Source organism: Uloborus diversus, chromosome 6, assembly GCF_026930045.1.
Source record: "Uloborus diversus isolate 005 chromosome 6, Udiv.v.3.1, whole genome shotgun sequence".
NCBI lineage: Eukaryota > Metazoa > Arthropoda > Arachnida > Araneae > Uloboridae > Uloborus > Uloborus diversus.
Window position 1 is genome coordinate 64,619,309 of NC_072736.1, and position 23,347 is coordinate 64,642,655.

At 33.3% G+C, this 23,347-nt stretch overlaps 1 protein-coding gene across 1 annotated transcript; it reads right to left on the reverse strand.

Annotated features, from left to right (window-relative positions):
- Positions 1-243: 243 nt before the first annotated feature.
- On the reverse strand, positions 244-11,278 carry LOC129224731 (mitochondrial thiamine pyrophosphate carrier-like). The gene is made up of 7 exons (XM_054859280.1): positions 11,080-11,278; positions 9,579-9,714; positions 7,500-7,655; positions 6,674-6,853; positions 5,763-5,946; positions 3,601-3,901; positions 244-1,475 (listed from the first exon to the last, which is right to left on the reverse strand). The coding sequence occupies exons 2-7, from the start codon at positions 9,708-9,710 to the stop codon at positions 1,463-1,465; spliced, it is 966 nt and encodes a 321-aa protein (XP_054715255.1). The 5' UTR covers positions 9,711-9,714; positions 11,080-11,278; the 3' UTR covers positions 244-1,462.
- Between the last annotated feature and the right edge of the window lie 12,069 nt (positions 11,279-23,347).

The window sequence follows — 23,347 nt, forward strand, 5'->3', positions numbered from 1 at the left end:
AATATGACATGGAAAATTTACTAATCATTGTGAAATTGCAATCAAATTAATTGCATTGAATTGAATTTAAATTATTCTAAAAACCATTAGATTTCATGCTATTTTACTTTTTTACTCCTGAAAATTTGTTACTACGGTGATTTATTTTTTGAAGATTCTGTTGTATTTAAATAATCTAAGAGCTTGTATAATAGGGTGATTCAAAAACTTTTTTTCAGCTAGAGTCCAGGACACCCCCTATTTTTTTTTAGACTTACTAATAGCATTATGCAGCAAAAGTTTCAGCTTCTTACTGAAATTTTAAGACAGCACTCAATGCCCCTCAATTTAACATTAGCCTTAGCATAGAAAATGTCACAAATTTAGAAACATTTAATTTCCCCAGCTATTTTTTTGTAAATAATTATTTTATTGCAATGTATATGCATAAATACTCGTGTATATTATAATATATAGCGTTGTTTTTTCATTTCAATGTATTTTTAAACCCCTCTCCCCATACATATGAAGTTTGGAGGCGGGGGTTGAGCACTCTCTTTCAGTTGAAATAGGAAGCTAAAATTCTTCCAGTATATTACCATCCACAAGTCTAAAAATATTGAGGGGTGTCCTGGTATAATATAAGATTCATTAATAAACAGTAAGCAAAATAAAATAATAAAGTAAAGTTAAAACATACAACGTGAATCATAAAACGTAAATTACAAATGTCAATCACAAAGCATTAAGAAATTCTCGATTATAGTTCAACATGAGTTAGTAGTAAAAATTCAACACTAAAGAGCACCAAAGGCACTGTCCACAATGTTATTAAATCAGTTTAATTTGGAGTACAAACACATAAATATGTATTAAACAATATATTATTTACAAATTAATTATACACAAGTAGTAAATGTTTCAAACAGAACAATAATTTGACTGTTTGACTCCAGAAAAAAAAACACAATAACTCGCATTGAAACATTTTATATTATAAAAAATACAAAATCCCCTCCCCCCGCCCCCCGTTGACAAGTCAGTATATTTTATCATCCTGGTATCTAGGAAAAACTTTTTTCTTTTACATGTATTTTTGAACCACCCTATAGTATAACCTTGAATTTTCTTATACAAGCTAAATAGCAAAATTAATATATGTTAAATAGTACTTGCATTAGCCCTGATCTCACATTTAACTCATTCATAGTTCAAGGTCCTTTTTTCTCTCTCTCTCTCTCTATCTTTAAGTATGTATATACTAAATAATGACAATGACTAGCAATGTATGACACATCCGGTCATTATTCTAAAGAATACTGGATTTCATTCATTGCCAGTAACATGTATATGTGTGATTAAAACATGTTTAAAAATTTATTAAAATCTTCTTTTATGTGAAAGAAATAAAATGGAAAACGAATAAATACTTTCATGTTTTGAACATGTAAATGATGGCAGATGTAAGCAGTCTGAAGTATACTTATAGAACTTCCCTGTAAAAACATAAATATATTACTATATTATGCATTGTAATCAAAGTACAAAATCATTATAAAAAAGAGTCAAGTTAAACGATGCATAGCACATATCATGCATTGGGTCAGGACAATAATATTCAAATACACATGCTTTAAACAAAATATGACATATGCTAAATACAAATGAAAGTAATCCAAAGTTTGTTAATTCGAAAACTAAGCTGGAAGGAGCAAAATATACTTAGCATTATTTTCAATTTATAGATTAAAGTGAAATGTTCAGAATTTAATTTTACATTGAACACAAGAAGCAACATGGAAACAGAGGACATTTTATTAATAGACTATGTATCATGTAACTTCATGACTTTTGCCAGGCAATTAAAGATTTTACACCTCAAAGGCAAATCAAAATTTTTTGTGAATAAATGATTAAAATGGGATTTCAGATAAATTAAAAAAAAACATGCATTTTGAAACATACAGTATGAAAAAAATAAAGACACAGAGGAACATAGCAATGCTACAAGATAGTTATTATGAGATTAATATAAATTATTATTGAAGTCTATTTTCCATATTCAGTCACTCTCATTGCTCAATACCAAACGGTGCGACCTTGAGGGTCATGGATTTGGACAAAATTTCATACATAGGTCAATTCCCACAAGGTTTGAGCCCAGATAAAGTGGTTTGACTGCATAGGCCATAGTTCGGCTGCAATGGAGGTCCAAAGTTAATAATTTGGACCCAGGATGCAATGGAATTTCCTTCAAAATTACCATTTTTATCCTTTTTTCTGCTACTGTACTGCAGTGGGAGCCATTTGCATGCTTACCTTTGAATTAATTATGCTGGATACTAATTTTTAATAAGCGGTTCTCAAATTTAAATTGGCTACTACTTTTAATTTCAATAAGTAAAATAATTTACTTTAACTGGATATTTATCTTCTGCTATCAAATATATCCCACATTGAGAAGCAAAAATATGGAACAGGAGAAGAAACTCTGATTTATTGAACATGGCATATAAAAAAAAAACAAAAATACAAGATCGTTAACAACTTTTCAAATAACTTAGATAGTGCCTATAAATAAATACGTGTCTCCCCTCCCCCCATTTGCAAACAAAAAATGCCAAAGATGTGGGGAGATCGAACAAAGTGTCGAAGTCTGAAATTTCAATGCAAACGCCACTGAATTTCTGAAGCCAAACTAGCAACTTTGGACCCTCTTGCAGCCGAACTAGGGCCTATGCAGTCAAACCACTTTACCAGCGCTCATGCCTAGTGGGAATGGGCCTGAAGCTAAAATTTTGTCAAATCCATGACCTCAAGGTCGTGCCATTTGGTCGTCACTTTTACTAATTTGGAAAATAATAACAAAAGCATTTTTCCAGCATTTATTTGAATTTTGATGTCTTGAATTCAAATTGTTTTTTGTGATCACAAATTGCAATTGGACCCTACTCTTTTGGTTTCTTCTTTCTAAAAATGGAATGGAATGGAAATGGCCAAGAAATTTGCACCTGTCATAATATGAATGGTGATTTTCTAGAATAGGTAATACGAGGCAAAAATAGTGATTAGGATATGGTACTAAAAAGATAACATTTTTATCACTGATACCCACCAGTACACTTATTGCAATGATTATTTACAGCGTTTACTGTTAGGTATTCTTATTTCTTATCAATCTTAAATGGTGGGAATTAGTAATCTGGAAATTTTATTTTAGATCAAGTTTTGCTGTTTAAATTCATATATATAGGTGTTTTTTTCCCGAAAAAACATTTTATATTAAAAAACCCTATTTTTAATGTAAAGTTTTCTTGAGTTAAGCCCTGCAAAAAAATATGAATAAAATCAAACCAGACGATTTCTAAACATGACGACGACAATTTTGCTCTCTAAATAAACATTAAAATCAATTGTCATCATCGTAACTTGAAAAATTAAAACATTAACTTTGGTCAAGTGAAGATAATAAGCAATTAGCAATTGCTCATTAAATTTGCAAAGTATAAAAGGCAAGTAAAACTTCTGATAGTTATTCAGCCATGAATATCACGAGTAATGAGCATCACCTATTTCATAAGCATTAAAAAAAAGCCTTAAAAAGGGAAACCAAAAGCTAACCTATGCAAATATGCTAGTATCTTGAGTGTTTCTTCATAGTAGAGAAAATGACTTCCAGTAGTGCATGCAGCTTTCAAAATGCTTGGCCATACACCTTTGTACAAGCCGAGGACGCCTTCTTCGATGAAAATGCATCGAGCACAATGTATCATGCCCCGGTATTTCCTTACAGCTCCAAATGATCTTCTGGCCTCCTCAAATCCTTGAACTTGAATTCTTTTCTTCATTAGGTCTAGAGGATAAATCAGCATTTTGGCAGCAATACCAGAGGCTGCGCCACAAATACTACTTTGAAGAGCAGCTGGAAAAAAAAAACATCCATTGGTATTCATGAATAGCACGAAAGATAGAAAAGTTAACACAAATATAATAGTTGGGATAAAAATGCTCATAAAGTTATGCCAGTGAAGATAGTTAGCTTTCTCAAATCAGCATAGGTAGTGACCTAAGGTTTTATAGAGCAGATTTTTTTTTTTTTTTTTTTTTTTTTTTAAGCCATTGTTTTCTTTTTAGGGTTCGAAAAGATCATGATACTTTTGAAAATATCGAAAATATCCGATATTTTGATATATATCGGATATTTTGATATATATCCGATATTTTCAATCAGCAAAAAACTGAAGTCTTCAAAATAGTAAATGTGTCCTCAAATCACTCTTTATTTTCTTATATTATTATTACAATATGTAGACTTAAAATTAAGGTTTCTTTCATTTTTTAATCTAATATTTCATTTTACATTTTTATCAATTTTAACGGAGTTAATTTAGCATTAGCTGTTTTACTCATTTTTTTTTCTGTTAGCTACTTTTACACAGTTATATGATTCAGAAATAAAAAATATGCATCTGTCGCTGCACAGTCATAAGACATTTCTTTTTTTCTGATCAACATGTAACATTTAATTAGGCACTTTTAATATGAATCAAAATTGTAACATTACTGATAATTGAATGAACATAAAATAAAAAGAATACTTTGCAACATTAATGATGTATTAATACTCATTAAAATGCAGTACAAAACTTTTTATTTATTTTTAATAATAAATGAACAATATTACTGTGAATGATGTAATTTTTATATTGAAAATATGGTAGTTGAAAAAATAAATATCAAAAATATCATGATATTTTCAAAATAAATATTGGATATATATCATGATATATATCGACTAATATTATATCGGTGAACTCTGTATTCTTTTTAATTAATTTTACAAAAAAAAAAAACTGCTGTTCTTTCACTATTAAAAAAATCATTCAAACATGACATTGCATGTTCATAAACCTTTTGAATTTAGCATTATTTTTAAATAAGTTCATATAGTTCTGAAAAACAAATCCTGCATCGTGCTTTCAATAAATTTCATTTTTTTTACAAGTTCAGCAATGTTATACACTTTGTTTTCATTAAAAAAAAAAACTTTTACTTCAAGACATATCAGAACCATTCCATGTGACAGAACAGGACATTTGGAGTAGTTTTGTCAGTAGAATTCGTCTCATAAATACAAATAAAACAAGTTAGAAACTTTATTTTTGACAGAACAGTAAAGATTTGGAATAATAATAATGTAGAACAACGAAAGCTTTTGTTTTTAAATAAAATAATTGAAGAATATGCAATAAAAGCCCATGACAGAACGAGACTCCTATGAGTCCCGTTTGATCGAAGTCATCTTATCCGAGGAGATTGCTAAATTATTTTCTTCAAAATGATTACCTTGTAACATGCTACATAGTTCTTGTTCTTATGACAAACTTTTACTGTTGCTATTAAAAAGAAAATTTTTAGATGGTTTTATTTGTATTTATGAAACAAAATCTACTTGCAAACCTATTTCAAATGTCCCATTCCATCTTGAATACACATGAAATATTAGTGGGAAATACTTTTAGAAAATTTTCACATCCTAAACAGAAAAAGATCTATTTATTTATTTAATTTTTATTTATTTTTTTTTTAATGTTTTTCCAAACATTTTTTCTTTTTGCTCAAAAATGTGTTCTAAAATGGAAGATTCTCAATTTAAAAAAGAACACATGACACGCTGCAAAGTTTGTAAAACTTTTATTCTGAAAACAAAATGAAATTGCATTACTAATTACACTTGCGAAACATCGATCTTACTTTGAGCTAAATTTTAACAAAAAACTTACACGAACGGTTGGAATCTGAAGAAAAAGCATAAACCCACATTCCTTGGAATACTTTGTAGAATGCAAACTGTGCTCCTGCATTGGGCATTATCTGTACTAATGTGGGAGTCAGTCCTTTGTAAAAACTTCCAGGCCCCTCATGCTTCAGCATTAGTTTGACAGCATGAAATACACTTCTGTAAGTCTTAAATGGTTTGAAAATAACACATTATTTGATGTCTAAAATCTTAGAAGAATTAGCATAAGAATCTACAATATGTAGGAACTTGACATTTTTGACATAGCACAAAAGAAAAAATTTCAGGTATTCTACTTTCAGAACATTTCAAACAAGTATAATATACACTAATCAGGGACAGTCTGAAGTTGTATACTTTACGCAACATGATAAAATGATAAATAAAAAGAGAAAAACCTTTGATTAATTTAAGGCTTTCTTTTATGAGATATTTAATAAAAATTTTGCACTATTTAGAAAATTTAAAAAATAGCAATAACAATAAACAATTCATTTGAAAGAAAAATTCATCTTTGACTTTATATCTGTAAGTTTCACTGTGAACACAGACTTTTATGACTTTTACAGTTTTTATCTACCATTTCTTCACTTCTAGAAGCAAATAATTACAGCAACTTTTTTTTTGTCTCCCCTCTGTAGTTTTACCGCTTTTTTAATTTAAAATATTTAATCAATCAATGATGATCAATGATTTTTAGAAGTAAACCATTGCAGCAATTTTTTCCCTCTGAAATTTTGCTGCCTTTTTAATTTAAAATATCTAACATGTTATTTTTTAGATATTTTCAAAGTATTTTTGAAAAGAAAGCTTTTATCTACCAGTTCTTGTGCTAGTTTTTCAAAAGATAACTGATTCTCAAAATAGGAAGAATGAAGTACTAAAAGTACTAACCTTAGGTTCTCCTTGAGCTACTAATCTTGTACGTAAAACATCAAATGGAAAACTTCCAGTTGTAGCAATAAACCCAGCCATAGCTCCACAAACAAAATTAATAACAGGTTTTCCATCTGATAAAACTTTATCTGGTAGAACAATCTGAGCTTGCTGAGTAAAAATTTCAAAAGCTAAAAACTGGCAAAAATGAAAATTATTTATTAAAAACATATTTTTTATTCAATTATGCAAAGTAAAAATCAAACATAGTGAGTTTCTCCATGCAATGAAAAAATTAAACAAATCAAATAATACATAATAATTTCAGAAAAATGTCAGATAAAATGCACGAATGAAACAATTTTTGTTAACTTTTCACCTAAAGATAAGTGATTCAAAAAGTTTAATTTAGGCAAATATTGACATCACAAGTTAAAAAGTAAAAATGAGTTAATGTATCAGAAAATGGCTCTGAAAATTTTACAATTTTGTGAAAACAAAAAAAAGAAATACCAACAGAATGGAATCTATTATTTCAGAAAGGGCGCAAGTTCTAAAGGATAGAAATAATCGATACAATTATAGAAATTTGCTGCCTCAATAATGGAAAAAAAGGCACAAAAAATTACCGAGTGCAGCATTTTTTCGGCAGAGTCTGTCCTAAAATACTTAAGATTGTATCAAAAACAGAAAACTTTTTAAAACAAAATATATTTTGTAATACTTAATAGAACAAGATGAGTAATAATAGTATCAAATTTAATGTATATTCTTCAGTAATGAAGAAACAATGTTTAAAATTTTAATAAATAAGGAACGATCAAAGCATCTCCTTTTAGCCTACTTGGAAAGCTCCAAATGTAGTCGATAAAAACTGAGCAGGTACGATGCCCTTCCATAAAGCTTGAGCTCCTTCTTCCCGCAGTATGCATTTGAATGCGTGACTAAGACCTTTGTATTTAGAGCAACCACTCTGGCCATCTATAGGTTCAATCTGCAACTGAAAAGAGAAATGAATTTTAACCCAACAATGCATTGTTTTCAGGGGCCATATACTGCCTTAATTAACCTGATTTTTTCCCCTCAACCTATAAGAGCTTTTGTAGTGTGCTTTTGTGTATCATAGTATAACATTTCCATTTAGTTTTTAACAACAAAAAAAAACAAATACGTAGGGATTTTTTTGTTTCAGTAATTATTGTAATCAGTGTTCTTCTGGGTCTGGTGAACCAAAAAAGTGGTGGGTCAAAAAAAGTGTTTAGGGTTAGGGCCCCTGAAACTTTTTTTCTTTTTTGTAGAATCGGGTTGAATTAAAGGCTTTTAACATTTATGATCCTATGACCTCCAAAAAAACGAGGAATATGGCCTCAAAAATCAGGGCGGATGTCCAAGGCAGACTCTCCCTTCCAATTCTAAGTTCCATTTTTATGAAATAAGATGGGAAAAGTATATTTATTCGGAATTTTTAGATGTTACTTTGGTGGAAAAAATCAATTTACCATGTAAAAAATCATTTTTCAATCAATTATTAATTTTCTCTGAAAAGTGACGAGGCAAGGCTCCTTTTCTTTTGAAAGTAAGGGTGCATTTTGAATGACTAATTTTCTTTAACTGAATTCTGATCCAAATTATTAATTTTCTCTGAAAAGTGACGAGGCAAGGCTCCTTTTCTTTTGAAAGTAAGGGTGCATTTTGAATGACTAATTTTCTTTAACTGAATTCTGATAGAAATTCCAAAAGTCCATAAATATATAATCTCAACTCTTTAGAGTAGGAATCTAAACCACAGTTGTGTTGTTGCATTGAATCAGGAAAAAAAATATATTTTAACATGGTACAGTATCATATATATTACTTCTCAAATGTAATTTTTGTGGGTACGCTATAACTTCCTTAATAATACTAGCAACCTTCAAAATTACGACATCATTTTAGAGGGTTTTTGCGCCGCTATCAGGGGGAAAAAATAAACAAATGAGTCACGTTTTTGATGTTTTTCAAAACATTACTTTAAAAAAACGGGTTTCTGAATTCTTTCCCTTGAGCACAAATGCATGTCAACTAATATTTATCAATAAGAAATACTTGGTAGAAAATATCAGCTAATGTTACAGTATCAGTGCTGTACAATAATGAGTTATTATAAACCAAAAATCCACAATAAGAGAAAAGTGTTGAGGATATTTTCATGGTAAAAATGTAAGAGGACTTAAGATTATGAAAACATACTAGTAGCTTATTCTTTCAATATTGGAAAATTTTCATCATTGTAACAATAATGCTGAACTTCAGCATTATTGTTACAATAATGAAAATTTTCCAATCCTGAAGTAACTTCAGGGTTTAGCAGCTGAATTTTTTTTTTTTTTAAAGAAAAAACAAAAATAAAACTAGTACAAAATTGTATTCAAAATACATGAAAAAAACAGAAAGACATTTCATTTTAGGATTTCCTCTTTTATTACTTTCTCTCTCTCTCTCTTCCTTCTGTTTATTTGCAATATGTGTTTGTCCAGCACCTCTAAATATTATAGGGATGAGAAGGGTCCGAGTCCTAAAGCACCCCAGAAGTCAGGGGTTAGTATTAAATTAAATAATTTATTTTTAAGTAACTTTAACTGATGCCTATAGCCAGGGATACCCTGATCGAAGGTCATGGTACCTATTAAAAAGTTCCTAATTCAGAAAATTTTGCAGACAGTTCAGTTAAATTTGAGACCGATTTTTTTTTTAAACATATTTTTAAATGATGCTGAATGCCCCTATTTACAGGATCAAAGTGTGTGTGCAGGCTTGTATTTTATTCTTTGGTAAAACTCGGAATTTCATAAGGCAAAATGAGAAATTACCCACTTCTAAAAGTTTCAGTTTGGGACACCCTTACTGTAGCATACCCTGATAAATTTATTAAACTTGTGTTTACCTGAAACCGGATTTTAATGACATCTAAAGGTTGAAAGAGTGTCCGTGTTGCAAAACCACTGACAGCTCCTGCAAGCATGTAATCCAACTCATGAAACTTGTACTTTGCAGATGTTCTTTCAAAACCAACCATTTCCCTAAAAAAGAAATACATAAATTTTATAGTAAAACTCAAAACAGACTTAAATTTAATATGAATAACAAATTTAAAATGATTTCTCATTAAATCAAAAAAATTCATAAATGTAAAATTATGTTTAAAAAAAAATAAAATCGAAGAAAGTTTTTTTTTATATCCAGCAATTGTCCAGATAAATACATGAAGGCCACTGAGATAAACCATTCAAACATTTTTTAATGATAAAAAAAGCATTGAGTATGTTATAAATATATATGGCAAGCTTCAGTCCTAACAAAAAAATATAGAACTAGATAAATAAACAGAACTTTTGAGGTAATTTACTATTTCTGCTATTTGTTCTCTTCTTTTCCTTATTTTGTTCCCTTTACAGCAAAGTATCATCATGAAAATATCAGATTGAAATAGAGAAAAATATACGAACCAACGAAATATAAAGTAAGAAATAGTAACGTCAGAAAGCACAAATTGCAGATTACTGCAGACACCTGTTTTGGCGTTACAAGGAACACCTTTTTCAATGCAAAAAGTAATGAGCTTATGGATGAAAAGACATCGGACAAATATGTTTGGAACAGAAGAAAAGTTTTAAGTACAGAGAAGGAGAGAGAGAAAGAGATTTTAACTGTTTTAACGACAATACAAGTTTTTAAATGGTTGAAGGTAAAAAGGTAGGAGTGCATCAGATAGTGATTTTGCCAGACATTGGATTTTGGATATCGGGTTTCTTTTTGCCTACCAGCTGCAGATACCCAGCTCAACAGTTGCTTTCATTAACTTCACATATCCAGTTTTTTAGGCAATGCTGCTAAAACAAGTTGAAAAGGTACTTTATTGATTTATTTTGTCAAATTTATTTTGCTTTTGAGGGGGGGGGGGTGAAGGATACCTTTATACTATAAAGGGGCACAATGTTTTACATTAATGCAGAGCGGTTCAATGGCTAAATTCGGCTCCAAACCTACCTTTGGGGTCCAGCACCCCTGGCGAACTTTAAGAATGGCACTTCCCCCTCTCACCTGCAACATTTCACTGAAATTCAATATGATCAACCTCATTAACAATTCATTATAAAACATTAACAGTGTTTGTTCTTGAACCAAAGACAGGGTAATTTTTCAGTTCCACTAAAACAATGCTTTTTTTTCTTTACCAAAACGACATTCATTTTCAAATCTTTGTTTAAAATCCCCAGAACACGCGTCCAAAAACACAATTTACACATTTACTACTTGGAGATATTACTTAAGTTTTAAATTAAGAAACCAATAAAAACACTTCGGAACTTTTTTCCAGAACTAGTATCTATCGTTTCCAAGTTTATACTGGGCAACGTTTTTTATTTTCGAATGAAAAATAGTACCTTTTAAAACCATCACTTAGAACAATAATTTTTTGGATTCAAATACAGTAATTTCACAATTTTCCAAAATGAGTAAACTTCATGTGGCTTATGCATAACAATTTTCAATATGCAAATGAACTTCGGTTTCAAAGCTTGAGTTTAAACAAGTAACAACATAAACAAGCATGAAGCTACAATTGCTGCTGTATCGACGTCTAGTCCACTGTAAACAATTTCCGTGGTTACAGTTTGACCTTTGAAAAAAGTCAAGAGAAATTTTCCTTCCTTGCGTTTGTGTAGAGTAACCGATCAAACGCAGTTGGCTGATCTAGAGTCCCTATATAGGGACTCTAGGCTGATCACATGCTCTGTCAACAGGGCCGATCCTAGCAGGTGTGCACCGCACAAGGGCGGCCAAAGCAAGGGGCGGCCGCGGGCCGTATCATATAATTCTTATAATCAAACAAAATTCCTCAAGAAGTTCTCACAAGATAACTTATAATAAGCATAGTTTAAGAAAAATAGAATGTTAGGGAACATTTTGTTGGTTGATTGTCCATTAATATCTACTCTTTAAACACATGCTTCATTTGATTGCAAAACTTGTGACAGAACCGGTAATCAGGCATGGATACAGGGGAGGAGAAATGAAGAAAATGACCCCCTCCTGAAGCATGAAAGGGTGCCTTCTAAAAGGAGCACCGAGGGTGGCCGCAATGTTCATCCCCCAAACTTTTATAGACCTAAACAATGAAGACATATTTTATTTATATAAAAAAAGAAGTTATACTGATTAGATACTCTCGCAAGCATTTCAAACAACAAATTCTGTGTTCAACAATCGTGGATGCGTGGAGAGAAAGTGAAAAATTGCGATTCCCCTGAGAGCCAAACATATTTGAACGACGAACTAAAATTTCGTAATTTCCCCCCTTTACGGCAATTTTTTCTAATTAAGATCCCGAATGAACTGCCCGGTTTCTGATCAGGTAGGAGGACAAGACTCTTGCACCGGGAAGCAAATTTAAATGTAACATTCAAAACGAAGATCCAAAAGGATGCCATGACCTCCTTGACGAGACTAAAGAAGGCTTAAAATTGCGTTTCGAGGATTTAAATTTTGGAAAATTTTGCTGGTTGAACCACCGATTTTAAGGACCCAATTAAGTCTCTGATTCACCTTTTCCACCTTAACTTAATCAAACAAAACCTAAAAATGTTGGCTCTAAAATCTAAAATGTGTTTTCAGAGGGCATCTTTCCCTAATGTCATCAAGAATTGCTTAATGGCAGTTTTCGGATTTCTTTTTCGAAATGTTTGCGTGGAGGGTCCCGAAATCCATTCCCAAATATTACTACCAAAGACAGTCTCAATTAGCGTCTTCAGAGAAGCCTCTAATCCCACCCCCTCTCACATAAAATTGCGTTTTTCAAACATCAGTTTCAAGAATTTTCGGAGAAGGACCCCGGATTCCCCTTTTCTAAAACCCAATCACTATACACCTCAAAATTTCGTTTTTAGACGGTTCATTGGAGCCACGAAACCCTTCCTGCCTAAACTAGCCTGAAATATACTTCAGTTTTAAAAAACAGTTCGTGAGGGCACACTGAACCCCCGCCCGCTCTTAGTCTCATCGTTCGCAAACAATGTCTAAAATACGATTTTGAGACTCCAGTTTCTAAGAAATTCCGGATTCGAACTGCCTGGCTTAGGTAACTTTTTACGGCGCTAGGGCATACCCATCAATGGTCGAGGTGAGGTAAACAAAAGTCAATAGCTGTATTTTTTGGATAATAATATCGAAAAATATCCGAAAAATCCGCCGAAGCTTCCCAGTTTCTTTAACGAAACCAAAGATAGTATATATAATTGCGCTTTTAGAAATATCCGCTTGGGAGCTCCAAAACCCTTCCTTCCCAAAATAGCCAATAATGGATTTTAGTTTCGAAAAATATTTCGGTTCAGAACATTTTCACGTTACCCCTATCGTTTTCAAATATAGATAAAAATGGGTTTTTGAAACAATAGTGCCGAGAAATTCCCGGAGGAAAGCCCCAGGTCCCCTACCGTAAGCAAAGACTGCCTAAATTTGCGTTTCAAGCTTCAATTTCGAAAACTTTCGATGGGAGACTTTTAAATCTCCCTCCCTCTAGCAACGTCAACAAAGGTAACCCCAAATTGCGTGTTTAAAACTTCAGTTTCGGAAAATTTTCGGGAAGAGCGTCGATCCTTCCTAAGCTTACTCTCACCAAAAATAGCTTCAAACTGATTTCAATTTTTGAAAGAATTTTAGGAAAGAACTCCATCATTGCTTTCCCCTGAAGTCTCAAAAAAGTTCCTAAAATTGCGATATTTGACGTCAATTTTGAAAATTTCTCCATGCACCTTGAATATACCCGACTCTTTTGTCCTTGCAACCGAACACAACCAAAAATGAACTAAAACTATTTTTCATGCGCCAATTTCGATAATCTTCTCGGAGCAATCCCCCCACCTTCGTCCTTCCTCTGATGTCACCGAAGACAGACTATAAAATGCGTTTTTACGACTTGTAAATTTTGGCATCTATTAATTTCTTCAAAGATAAAAATTGTTGAGCTTCTTTCTATCAAACTTTTCTTCCTTCTTATAAGTTCATCATTCTTCTGCGTTTTTTTTTTTTAAATAGAACTTGGTATAGAAATTTGAAGAACGTTTTATATGGACGTTAAAGATTAGTCAAAATATGCAAATTACTCTTGAGGGACGGCATATTAAATCTTTGCACACGGGCGGCCGACACCTTAGGATCGGCCCTGTCTGTCAAACAACTTTTTTTTTTTTTTAAATATTTCATTTTCGCTACTTTGTTGAAAAACAGTTGACAGTTAGTGATGTAATGTAATTTCAAAGGAATAGAAAAAAAAGCTTCCCACAAAACACGACGAAAAATTTCTTTCAGTCACTAAGTTTCAAAGTAAGTTATAAGTTACGGCATTGGTTTGTTTTACCTTTTTCGTCCACCATTAGACATTGGCTGAAGCGCCCCCTTTAGTTTATTGGAGTTGCGAATAGGCTAAACATATTTCTGAATTTCGTTTTTTTCACTCCAACCAACTAGTACGGTGCAAATAGACCGAAAAAAGACCTAACCTCAACATCCAAAGTAAAAGTTTCCCGTCAACTCCAAATTGTTGTATACTGTCCACATATTGTTTGGTAAAAAGTTACACCGTTTTCAGCGTCGGGTTTTGGGGGGAGGGGGGAAGAAGTTGGTAAGTTAGTAGTTTTTATCAGTTTTTTGAAATATTTAGAAAACTATGGTGTTTAGCGCGAAAAGTGCAATATACAAAATAATCTACACTAAATTACGAACAAAATGGTCCTAAACATTATTTTGTAAAGTGAACGGTTGCTGAGTTACGATAGGTGAAAAATAGAAATTTTTCGTATTTTTTTAGTTTTTTCGAAAAAAAAATTCATTATCACTCAGCAAACTAATTTTTTGTATGAGGAGTGTTTTATAAAAGCAAATTGCGATTTATGGGTAGGTGGTACAAAAAACAGGGGACCCCGCTCTGCTATGCCATCTGGGGCTTCCAGAGAACGGACCTTTCGGCCGGGGCCCCCTTACCCGTAAGGGAACGAGATCTAAACCACTTACGACTCTAGACACCGTGGACCCAGGTATGGACCTGACTCCGGTGGTGCCCATTGCCTACTCACTGTTCCACTCGATAGCCATTGGGCAGATACAAATCTGCTCAAACGCAAGTAAAGAGTGGTCATGGGTAGGTGGTATGTTTGTGATTAGCCCTTGAAGGAACGACAACCTCACCACCTACTCAAGGGGCTCTACTTTTAAGGGAAAAGAAGCATTCATGGACCGTGGTTATATAAATCTGCGGCACGGAGAAACCCAAACTTTCTCTAGACAATGCCGCAATTAGAATGAATGTATTTTAAACATAGATGATTTTAAATTATAAAAATTGATAACAATTATGATTTATAGATAAGTGCAGCTTTTGAAGTTTTTTCTTTAGAAAATAGGCATATTTGCCTGTATATTACAACCATATTTTATCAAACTTTTTGACGTTCGTAAACGAGTTCAATACTAATGTTTAATAAAAATGTAGAACGTTGAATGTAACATATTGTGATGTAAAGTATTCACCAGGATTCAGTCCTCTTCAAGCACACCACCGTCCTCTTCTAGATCTTCGTCTATGATATTAGTGCCCCTGTTATTACTTCCTAGACCTGAGCAATTACTGCACATGCTTGAACAGTTTAGACCACTACTTCGGCACTCGCAGTTACGGACGCATTCGGCTTTTTAAACGTGCTCGAGCACTATGAGGGAAAGTAATTCCTAGGGAGTTGCAGAAGGCATTGTTGTAGTTGGTCTCAGGTATTCACAAATCTTCTTCCACCCCCACTGGAGGTAAATTTTTTTCCTCATCCAGCCGCTGCTGATCCTGGTGGTAGGTTCTATATGAGTGCTGCCTGGTAGCTGTTGAAGTGAGGGTAAGCCAACTTGAACAATGAATGTATGGGCTGCTCTGTAATAGCCTGCAAGTAACACTGGTAGCGACAGCTATCTAGATCTTCAGTATTCTTTGCTCCAAACATTGCAAGAAAAAAAATACTTTCCTGTGTCAGCCACCGCACTGGGGTCAGCTTTGGAATCGTTAAAGATTTAGAAGCTTCGTACGAAGAGCGTTGTTGGCTTACACTTTCCTATACGGTGAAATGTTTCCCTTCTTGTAGAAAGATGGTACAATGTCACATCCTGTGAAGGGGTATATTGCAAAGAGTACACCCTTCATATCTCCAATGCTTCGCTGAATGTCCGAAACAGTGCCCACCTTCTCCTGCTGATTGCCTTTCTTTGGTACCACCATTTTCAATTTGTTTTCTGATGGTGTGTGAACATTAAACAAGACTAGTAAGTCCATGTCATCACCGATCACACAAGCTTCAACTCCATTCTTAGCTTTATCGATCGCTGTTAAAACTATAAATAAGTCATCGTTCACCCGATGCTTGATGAACTGTGCAACCGCCTCTTTGCAAGTACATTGTCAGGAGAGAAATTAGGCCCATTTTGTTCTTAGTGTTAGCTAGAAATTCACTTTGGTTGACAGTTACATCGATTGAGTCTTCAACTTTGACTTCAATGTTAGTCGTAGAACGTGATCTACATAATTGTTCTTCATCTTTGGTGGTTCCCTGCTCGTATTCATCAAAAACAAGTTGCTGGCCTATAATGAGCAATTACGTAATTTATGTATTGCTCGCAAATCTGTTTGAAGGTAGCTGGGAAACATCAGAAAACACGATGAAGAAGGTGATCTTCATCAGTGATGTAGGACGCTTTTTCTAAATAAGAGGTGACCGATGATTCATTTGAATCTGGAACCAAAACAGACACCACTAGGAGATTTGCTCCCCTTCCTTATCAAGCCAGATTCGTAGAACAATTGTGGAGGATATGCACGTAATTCGAATTAAAATACAGTCGAGCCCGCTTATTAGAATATCGGTTAAAAGAATATCCCGCTTAATATAATACATTTTCAATGCACCAAACCAATGTAATGTGGTTGTTTTTATCTCGGTTTTTGGAATATCCCGCTTATTAGAATATTTTTTCGTGGCTATTCACTTAAGCGGGTTCGACAGTATTTCTTAAAGTCTCTCATATTTTCTTACAGTGCACACCATCCGATGTAAAAGAGTATTAGGCAGGGGTGCGCGTGGATTCAAGTAAAATTTTTTGAAGGCAGTGTGAAATTTTCTGAAACTATGAGGAAGCTCGACCCTTCTCCCTCCCCAGTAAAAACTCTTCAAATATGCATACAAAAATCATTTAAATCATTGATGAAAATTATTTTTAAAGTTTTTTTTAAAATAATTTTTCAGTTTTAAAATGTGTTGTCAACCCAAAATTTTTGAAATTTCGGATCACAAACACCCCTGGTATTAGGGTTCACACATACAGTGGTGTTGTTAATTATCATAGACTTGGTAATAGAAGCTAGAGACTGAACAGCTAACTTTCTTTTCAAGTGTATCTCTGAATGTTTTGTTCTCAATCTTTTTTGATGCTAATAGTCTAACTTCAAGTGCTTTATCACAGTTCGCGCAAATTGCAGAAAACCGGTTCTCGTTCCCAGTATTTCTACGTTTCTAACCCCATGTGGTGCCTTCTAGTTTCTTTTAGACTAGAATACGATTGTACAATATTACTTTTTAATAAAATTGTTTAGTTATTTCTGTTTACGTAGTAGTTAGAATTGCATTTTCCAAAAAATCTTAAAAATGCGAAAATTTTCTACTTTTACACCCGCCGTAACCCTGGAACCGTTCACTTAACAAAATAATGTTTAGGAACATTTTGTTCGTAATTTAGTGTAGATTATTTTGTATATTGCACTTTTCGCGCTAAACACCATAGTTTTCTAAATATTTCAAAAAACTGATAAAAACTACTAATTTACCAACTTCTTCCCCCCTCCCCCCAAAACCCGACGCTGAAAACGGTGTAACTTTTTACCAAACATTATGTGGACAGCATACAACAATTTGGAGTTGAGGGGAAACTTTTACTTTGAATGTTGAGGTTCATGTCTAATTGCACTGCACTAAACTGACCATATATCCAAGCTTTCGTTCGACGAGCACGACCGGTAAGGACCGGTTAATTGATTACGTGACAACAATGACGTCAGTGGTTACTAACCGGTTGTTCACGAACCAATGCTTCATCCAGCGTTTACGGTTGATCACCGGTTACTTTGCGCAGACATGGCGCAGATGAATAACACGCAGGTGAAAAATACTCATACAGTAAAACCTGTCTACAACGATACTGTTGGGACCTAAAAAAAGTATTGTTATAGACAGGTTATCGTTATAGATAGTTTGATTGTTAATGCTGACATTTTGCTTGGGACCACGGAAAATATCGTTATAAACAGGTTTATTGTAATAGACAGTATTGTTATACACAAGTTTCTCTGTAATTGGTCAAAAATGTCACGCGGTTCCATCAACCAATCAACCAGCTTAAGTTGCAGTTGACCAGTAAATCAACCAGTCAGGTTCATAGAACAACATCGGAAGCAACCAATTAACCTGTAGCTCTCAAGAACGCGGCGATTAGTCACCGGTAGACCGGTTGAGCTCGTCGAACGCAACCCAATAATGCATAACACAGACTTCCTATTCAATGAGCAGGGACTTTAAAAAAGTGACCTTACATGCGGGGTGACCTTATACCAAAGTGTGACCGCGTAGTTGATTAGAGACGTAGGGGAGCGATGATTCATTACTTTGTGGCGACTTAGCCTTGTAAAATATTGAATGTAGTTTGGCCTTGTATGAATTGTTTTTTATTATTGTAATTGCGGCAGTATAAGCATATAACGCTCGTGGTTGTAAAGAAATGGAAAAATAAAATTAGTTAACTTCTTGTTCTAAAGTTGATAGCTCTGGATTTTAAATATGCGAATATCCAACGGGAAAGAAGATCTACGCAGAAAAACAGTGGTGGCGCTAGAAAATCCCCGACGGGGGGTTACGCTTGCCCGACAAGGGGAGACATAACCAAATTTTACTTTGCGAGATCCCTCCCCTCCTCCCACCCCAATTTAGGTGATAAAGAAACTGATCATTCTTGCGTTAAACAACACTAATTCCTCATAAAAACTAGAAGTAAAAAATATAAATTTAAAACAAATAAAACGATAAAAATGTATTTATGGAAACTTTATCTCCGAAAGGAATATAGGTGCACAAAACTGAAATATGTAGGTATAAAATCAAATTAATAAATTAAAAAGAAAGATGAAACTAGGCTTTTGTGAAAAGGCAGGGTCATCGCGAGATAAAAAACCTAGAACTGCCTGAGTCTCACAGAATTTGAGGAAAAATCTGAATATGATGTAAAATCAGTAAAAATGTGTACTCTACTCATTTCATGCAGAAAAAGACGTAACAACAGGAATTTAGTTGTGAGTGTAATTAATGCACTTACAGAAATTGGGGAGAGGGGGGGGGGGGGGGGTCCCTGTAAAATTTCCGAAATTGTAGCTTTCAAAGCGTAATTTTAGATGATCTTCTGTGATTTCAAGGAGAGAAGGGTTAGGGTGCCCACCTCCAAAGACTTTTAAGGGGTTGAAGTCCAATAAACGAGATTTTAGGAAATCTGTTATGGTATTTTATTGGGGGTGAGAGTTCGAGGTGCTCCCCCGAAAAAGTTTCAAAATTAAAGCTGAAAAACGTAATTGTAGGTCATGTTTTGGTAATGTTAGGGAGATGCCTAGCTTTATATTAAGATGAACCTCGCGGGTAACAGACATAAAATTAAATATATTTATTTATATTTCATCTTATTATTATTATTTTCTTAAATAACTTGGAAAAGAGAGAACGGTCACATCTACTAAGCTTTGCTAGTGTAAAAGCAGGATCAAGAGAAAAAAAAAATGAAAATCTTTTGAAAAGCGTTGCTTGCTAAAACCAATTGCAAGTATTTAATTTGATAACAAATAGAAACAGGAAATGAATAAAAATTTTGCTTTAAAAAATTGGAAAAGAGGCTAATTTTTACGGTATTTAATTATCTCCTATGGTAATAAAAGTTCTACAAAGATGAAGTCAAGCTAAAAGCGTTCTTTACAAGTCAACTTTCAAACAAAAAGAAAAAAAAAGAGAATTATTAGAATTGGATCGGGGTTCATCCGTTTAAGAGCTACGATGCCACAGACAGACGGATAAATACACAGATACACAGCCGCGTCAAACTTCTTTATTGCGTTGAAGGTTAAAATGAGAGACAGGAAAAGGAGATTCTTTTTTTTTTCTTAAACAACAAATTAGATCTTAAGCAATTGTAATTAATTGGGGGTTCGAAGCCACTGCCTATTTGTTAATCAGGTCTCGAGAAAGAAAAGTGTTTTATAACATGTACCCTCCTGGCACTGTTTCAAATTTGGACGTTCCAGAAATTCAATTTGAAACGATTTTTGAGCGCAGAGGGGGTGGGGCATGTAGTTCTGCTTTAGACCTGGCTTAAACTTACCCCTAAATATCCAAGCTTTGCCTTCAATTAACGAACTGAACCGCACCATGCTGCAGACACCCGCTGATGAGATAAATTTACTTTATCTACCAGTTAGTTGCCGCTCTCAGCTTTAATAAGCTGACATCTGCCTTGTGTCTCCAGCCCGATTATTCACCATTCCAGACTAATGAGCTCTAACAAGAACGAAACTGCAGGCTCTGGATGTGACAACCGGCCTGTCTGGTACATTGCATATTGTTTTGGCTTTAGCCCTGACTTAGGGTCGCTAACTTACTGCGAAATAGTTCTGCTATATTTTCTTTTTTGCTTTCAAACATTTAAAACTACTGTTGTGACTTTTCATCACAATGTCTTGAATATCTCACTCTTTCTCTCTAAATATATCTCTCTCAATATAAAAACTTATTACCTATCAGTTGACGTGGAATCACTCTGATATAAACATTATGCACATTTCACCCGCATCTATTATGATCTTTTGTTATTGTCTAACAAACCTGTGATTTTTTTTTCGTGGTGTGTGTGTGTGTGTGTGTGTGTGTTTTTTTTTTTTTTTTGACTTTGTATTTATGTTTTTATGTTTTTACTTTTGAGCCAAATTTAATAAATTTGTTTATTTAGAAAAGTTTATTACTAAGTAGTGTATATGCAAATTCTACTGTAATTATGAACTCAATCTCACCCAATTGCAATCCTCTTCCTAAAATATAGCATTGATTTATGATCATTATAAAGTCAAAAATAACCAAAGATGCATGTGAATAGTCACAATATTATATCAGAGTGGTTCCACGTCAATTGACCTAAATTTTTAAAATTGTCCCTGCTCGATCATCCCCGAATGGGATGAAATTTTATGGAGATGTAGAGATGTCTTTGAAACTAACCCATGCAAATTTTCAGCTTCCGAGATCTGAATCCTGATGATCTAGGATCTGCAAAATATAGTGCTCCAAAATGGCGGATCAGCTTTGTGAGAAGAATTGCCATGTTGGTTACAGAAAATTTTATTACACTGGAAGCATGAAATTTTGGGAGCTTAAAATACATTTGGCTGTTGATTCGTTCTAGTATTTATGTGAGTTTGAGCTCGTAAGATTTTGAATAGCACGCATATAAACTCGTGAAAAAAACAGTCTTTCATACTGAAATCATCATTTTTGACACTGTTTAATTAAGTAATATGTTTAGATCTCATGGTTTTCTGACATGAGTCTAAAACTTCACCACGTAGAGCATAATTACAGCTCTTGCTCAAAGTTATTGACTCAGGCGTTATAGAGTAATTGACCTAAAACTTTGATTCTTGTTGTTTCAAACTATCAACTTTGAGACCGCGTAATTAAAAAAGTTGATTAGTTGCCATGGGTTTTTAACCTAGACCTTAAACTGCACTACTCGGACTATAACTACAGCTGTGTCCCAAAGTTGTTGACTCGTCACGATCAAAGATATTGACCTCTAAACTTGGCCATTTTTAAAAAAATCATCGACTTTGAGACCGTTGGAGAGCCAGTTTTTATAACAATCAGGCAGGTCAGATACATTTCATTTTTGATTTCACTTAAAATTTTACAGTGGTTTTCTTTGAATGGTTTTAGAAAACATATTTTTCCTTTTCTTCCAAAAAAAAATTTTTGTGACCCACAAAAATTCCGAAAGTTGATCTCAATTTAGGGTTTTGTCTCAAGTTGACATTTTTTAATATTCAATGATCTCTGCGCATTGAGTATCAGCAAAAGTAATCTTTGTGATTACAACATGATATTTAGTGCCTCAAATGAAATATATCGTAATTTTTATGGCTGACCTTCAGTGGACCCTGGCAGGGGTGACTAAACTGTGCCTAAAAAAGTGAAAATGTGTCATGTTTGAGGCATCCTGGTTCCATACACTGAGGTTCAACCATAGTTTTTGCGAGCAATTTGTGCAGTGATATATATATATATATATATATATATATATATATATATATATATATATATATATATATATATATATATATATATATATATATATATATATATATATATATATATATATATATATATAAATTATTAAATAAGCTCATTAAATGCATGGTTAATACTCACTGCTGCGAAAAAAGAGCAGTTTTGTTATCAAAATGTGATAAAAAGTGTACTTTTTAGGGGCTTGTATCTCAGTGCACTAAGGTTCAGTATAGAACTGCCTGCATTTCAAACTAGAGTATGTGTATTTTCACAATCAAGTGACAGAACTATCGGCAAATTATTTTCAAGAACACAGTACATATTTCAAAACAGTAAAATGAACTATTTAGTTTTCAATTCAATCAACATATCCGGGTTTAAACTTTCCTCCAGGGACTTCCAGATACTATTTAAAAAACTAGTATGATCAAAAATTTACCATAAAAAAGTTGTAGACTTGCAAATAGTCTGATTATGCTTACTCGCATACTTTATACTTTGATAACTGGAAACAAAGTGAAAAAAAAAAGATGGTTATTATTGAGGTAAAAACGTAAGTAATTTGTAACACTTTTTTGAAGGCATTTTAGGTATATTTTTAATTATTTTAATTAAGATAGCTTTCTTTCATTTGTGCTGTACATTATAGTTCATTGACATTCGTTTAGGCTGTACAGTCGAGTCTCGACTTACGCGAGGGATGCGTTCCAAGACTCCTCGCGTAAGTCGAAATTTCGCGTTCTGGAAAAATATACACATACAATTTTTTTTAAGCATACCAAATACTTCTAGAAAATTATGAACACCCCTCAAACTGCTTTAAATCATTCCTTAACCATGCACTACAGTTCTTGCATAAAGAACTGAATTTTCATTGTATTTAAAAATTAAAATCTACTATTCAACATGAAATACTTTTAAGATACACAAAATGAATGACCAACGGGAATGAAAGACATAAAATAAAACAACACGGTACGCACAGCATGTAGTAAAATTAAAATGATGCACTATAATAGTACTGCACAGTAGATATAGTAACAATATTTAAGAGTTAAAAAGTGAAGATGGTGATGATTTATGCTCTATGATCAGATCGCCATTCTTAAGTAATGCATTTTTAAATACGGTTGCACCGCCTTTTCTTTTATAACGTTTCAATTTGTGGCAACATCTGCTCATCCAGATCCCTTTATTAATCCACAATACAAGAGCAGCTTCCATTTTCATAATATTTACTTTGCTAGACTGCTCTCCA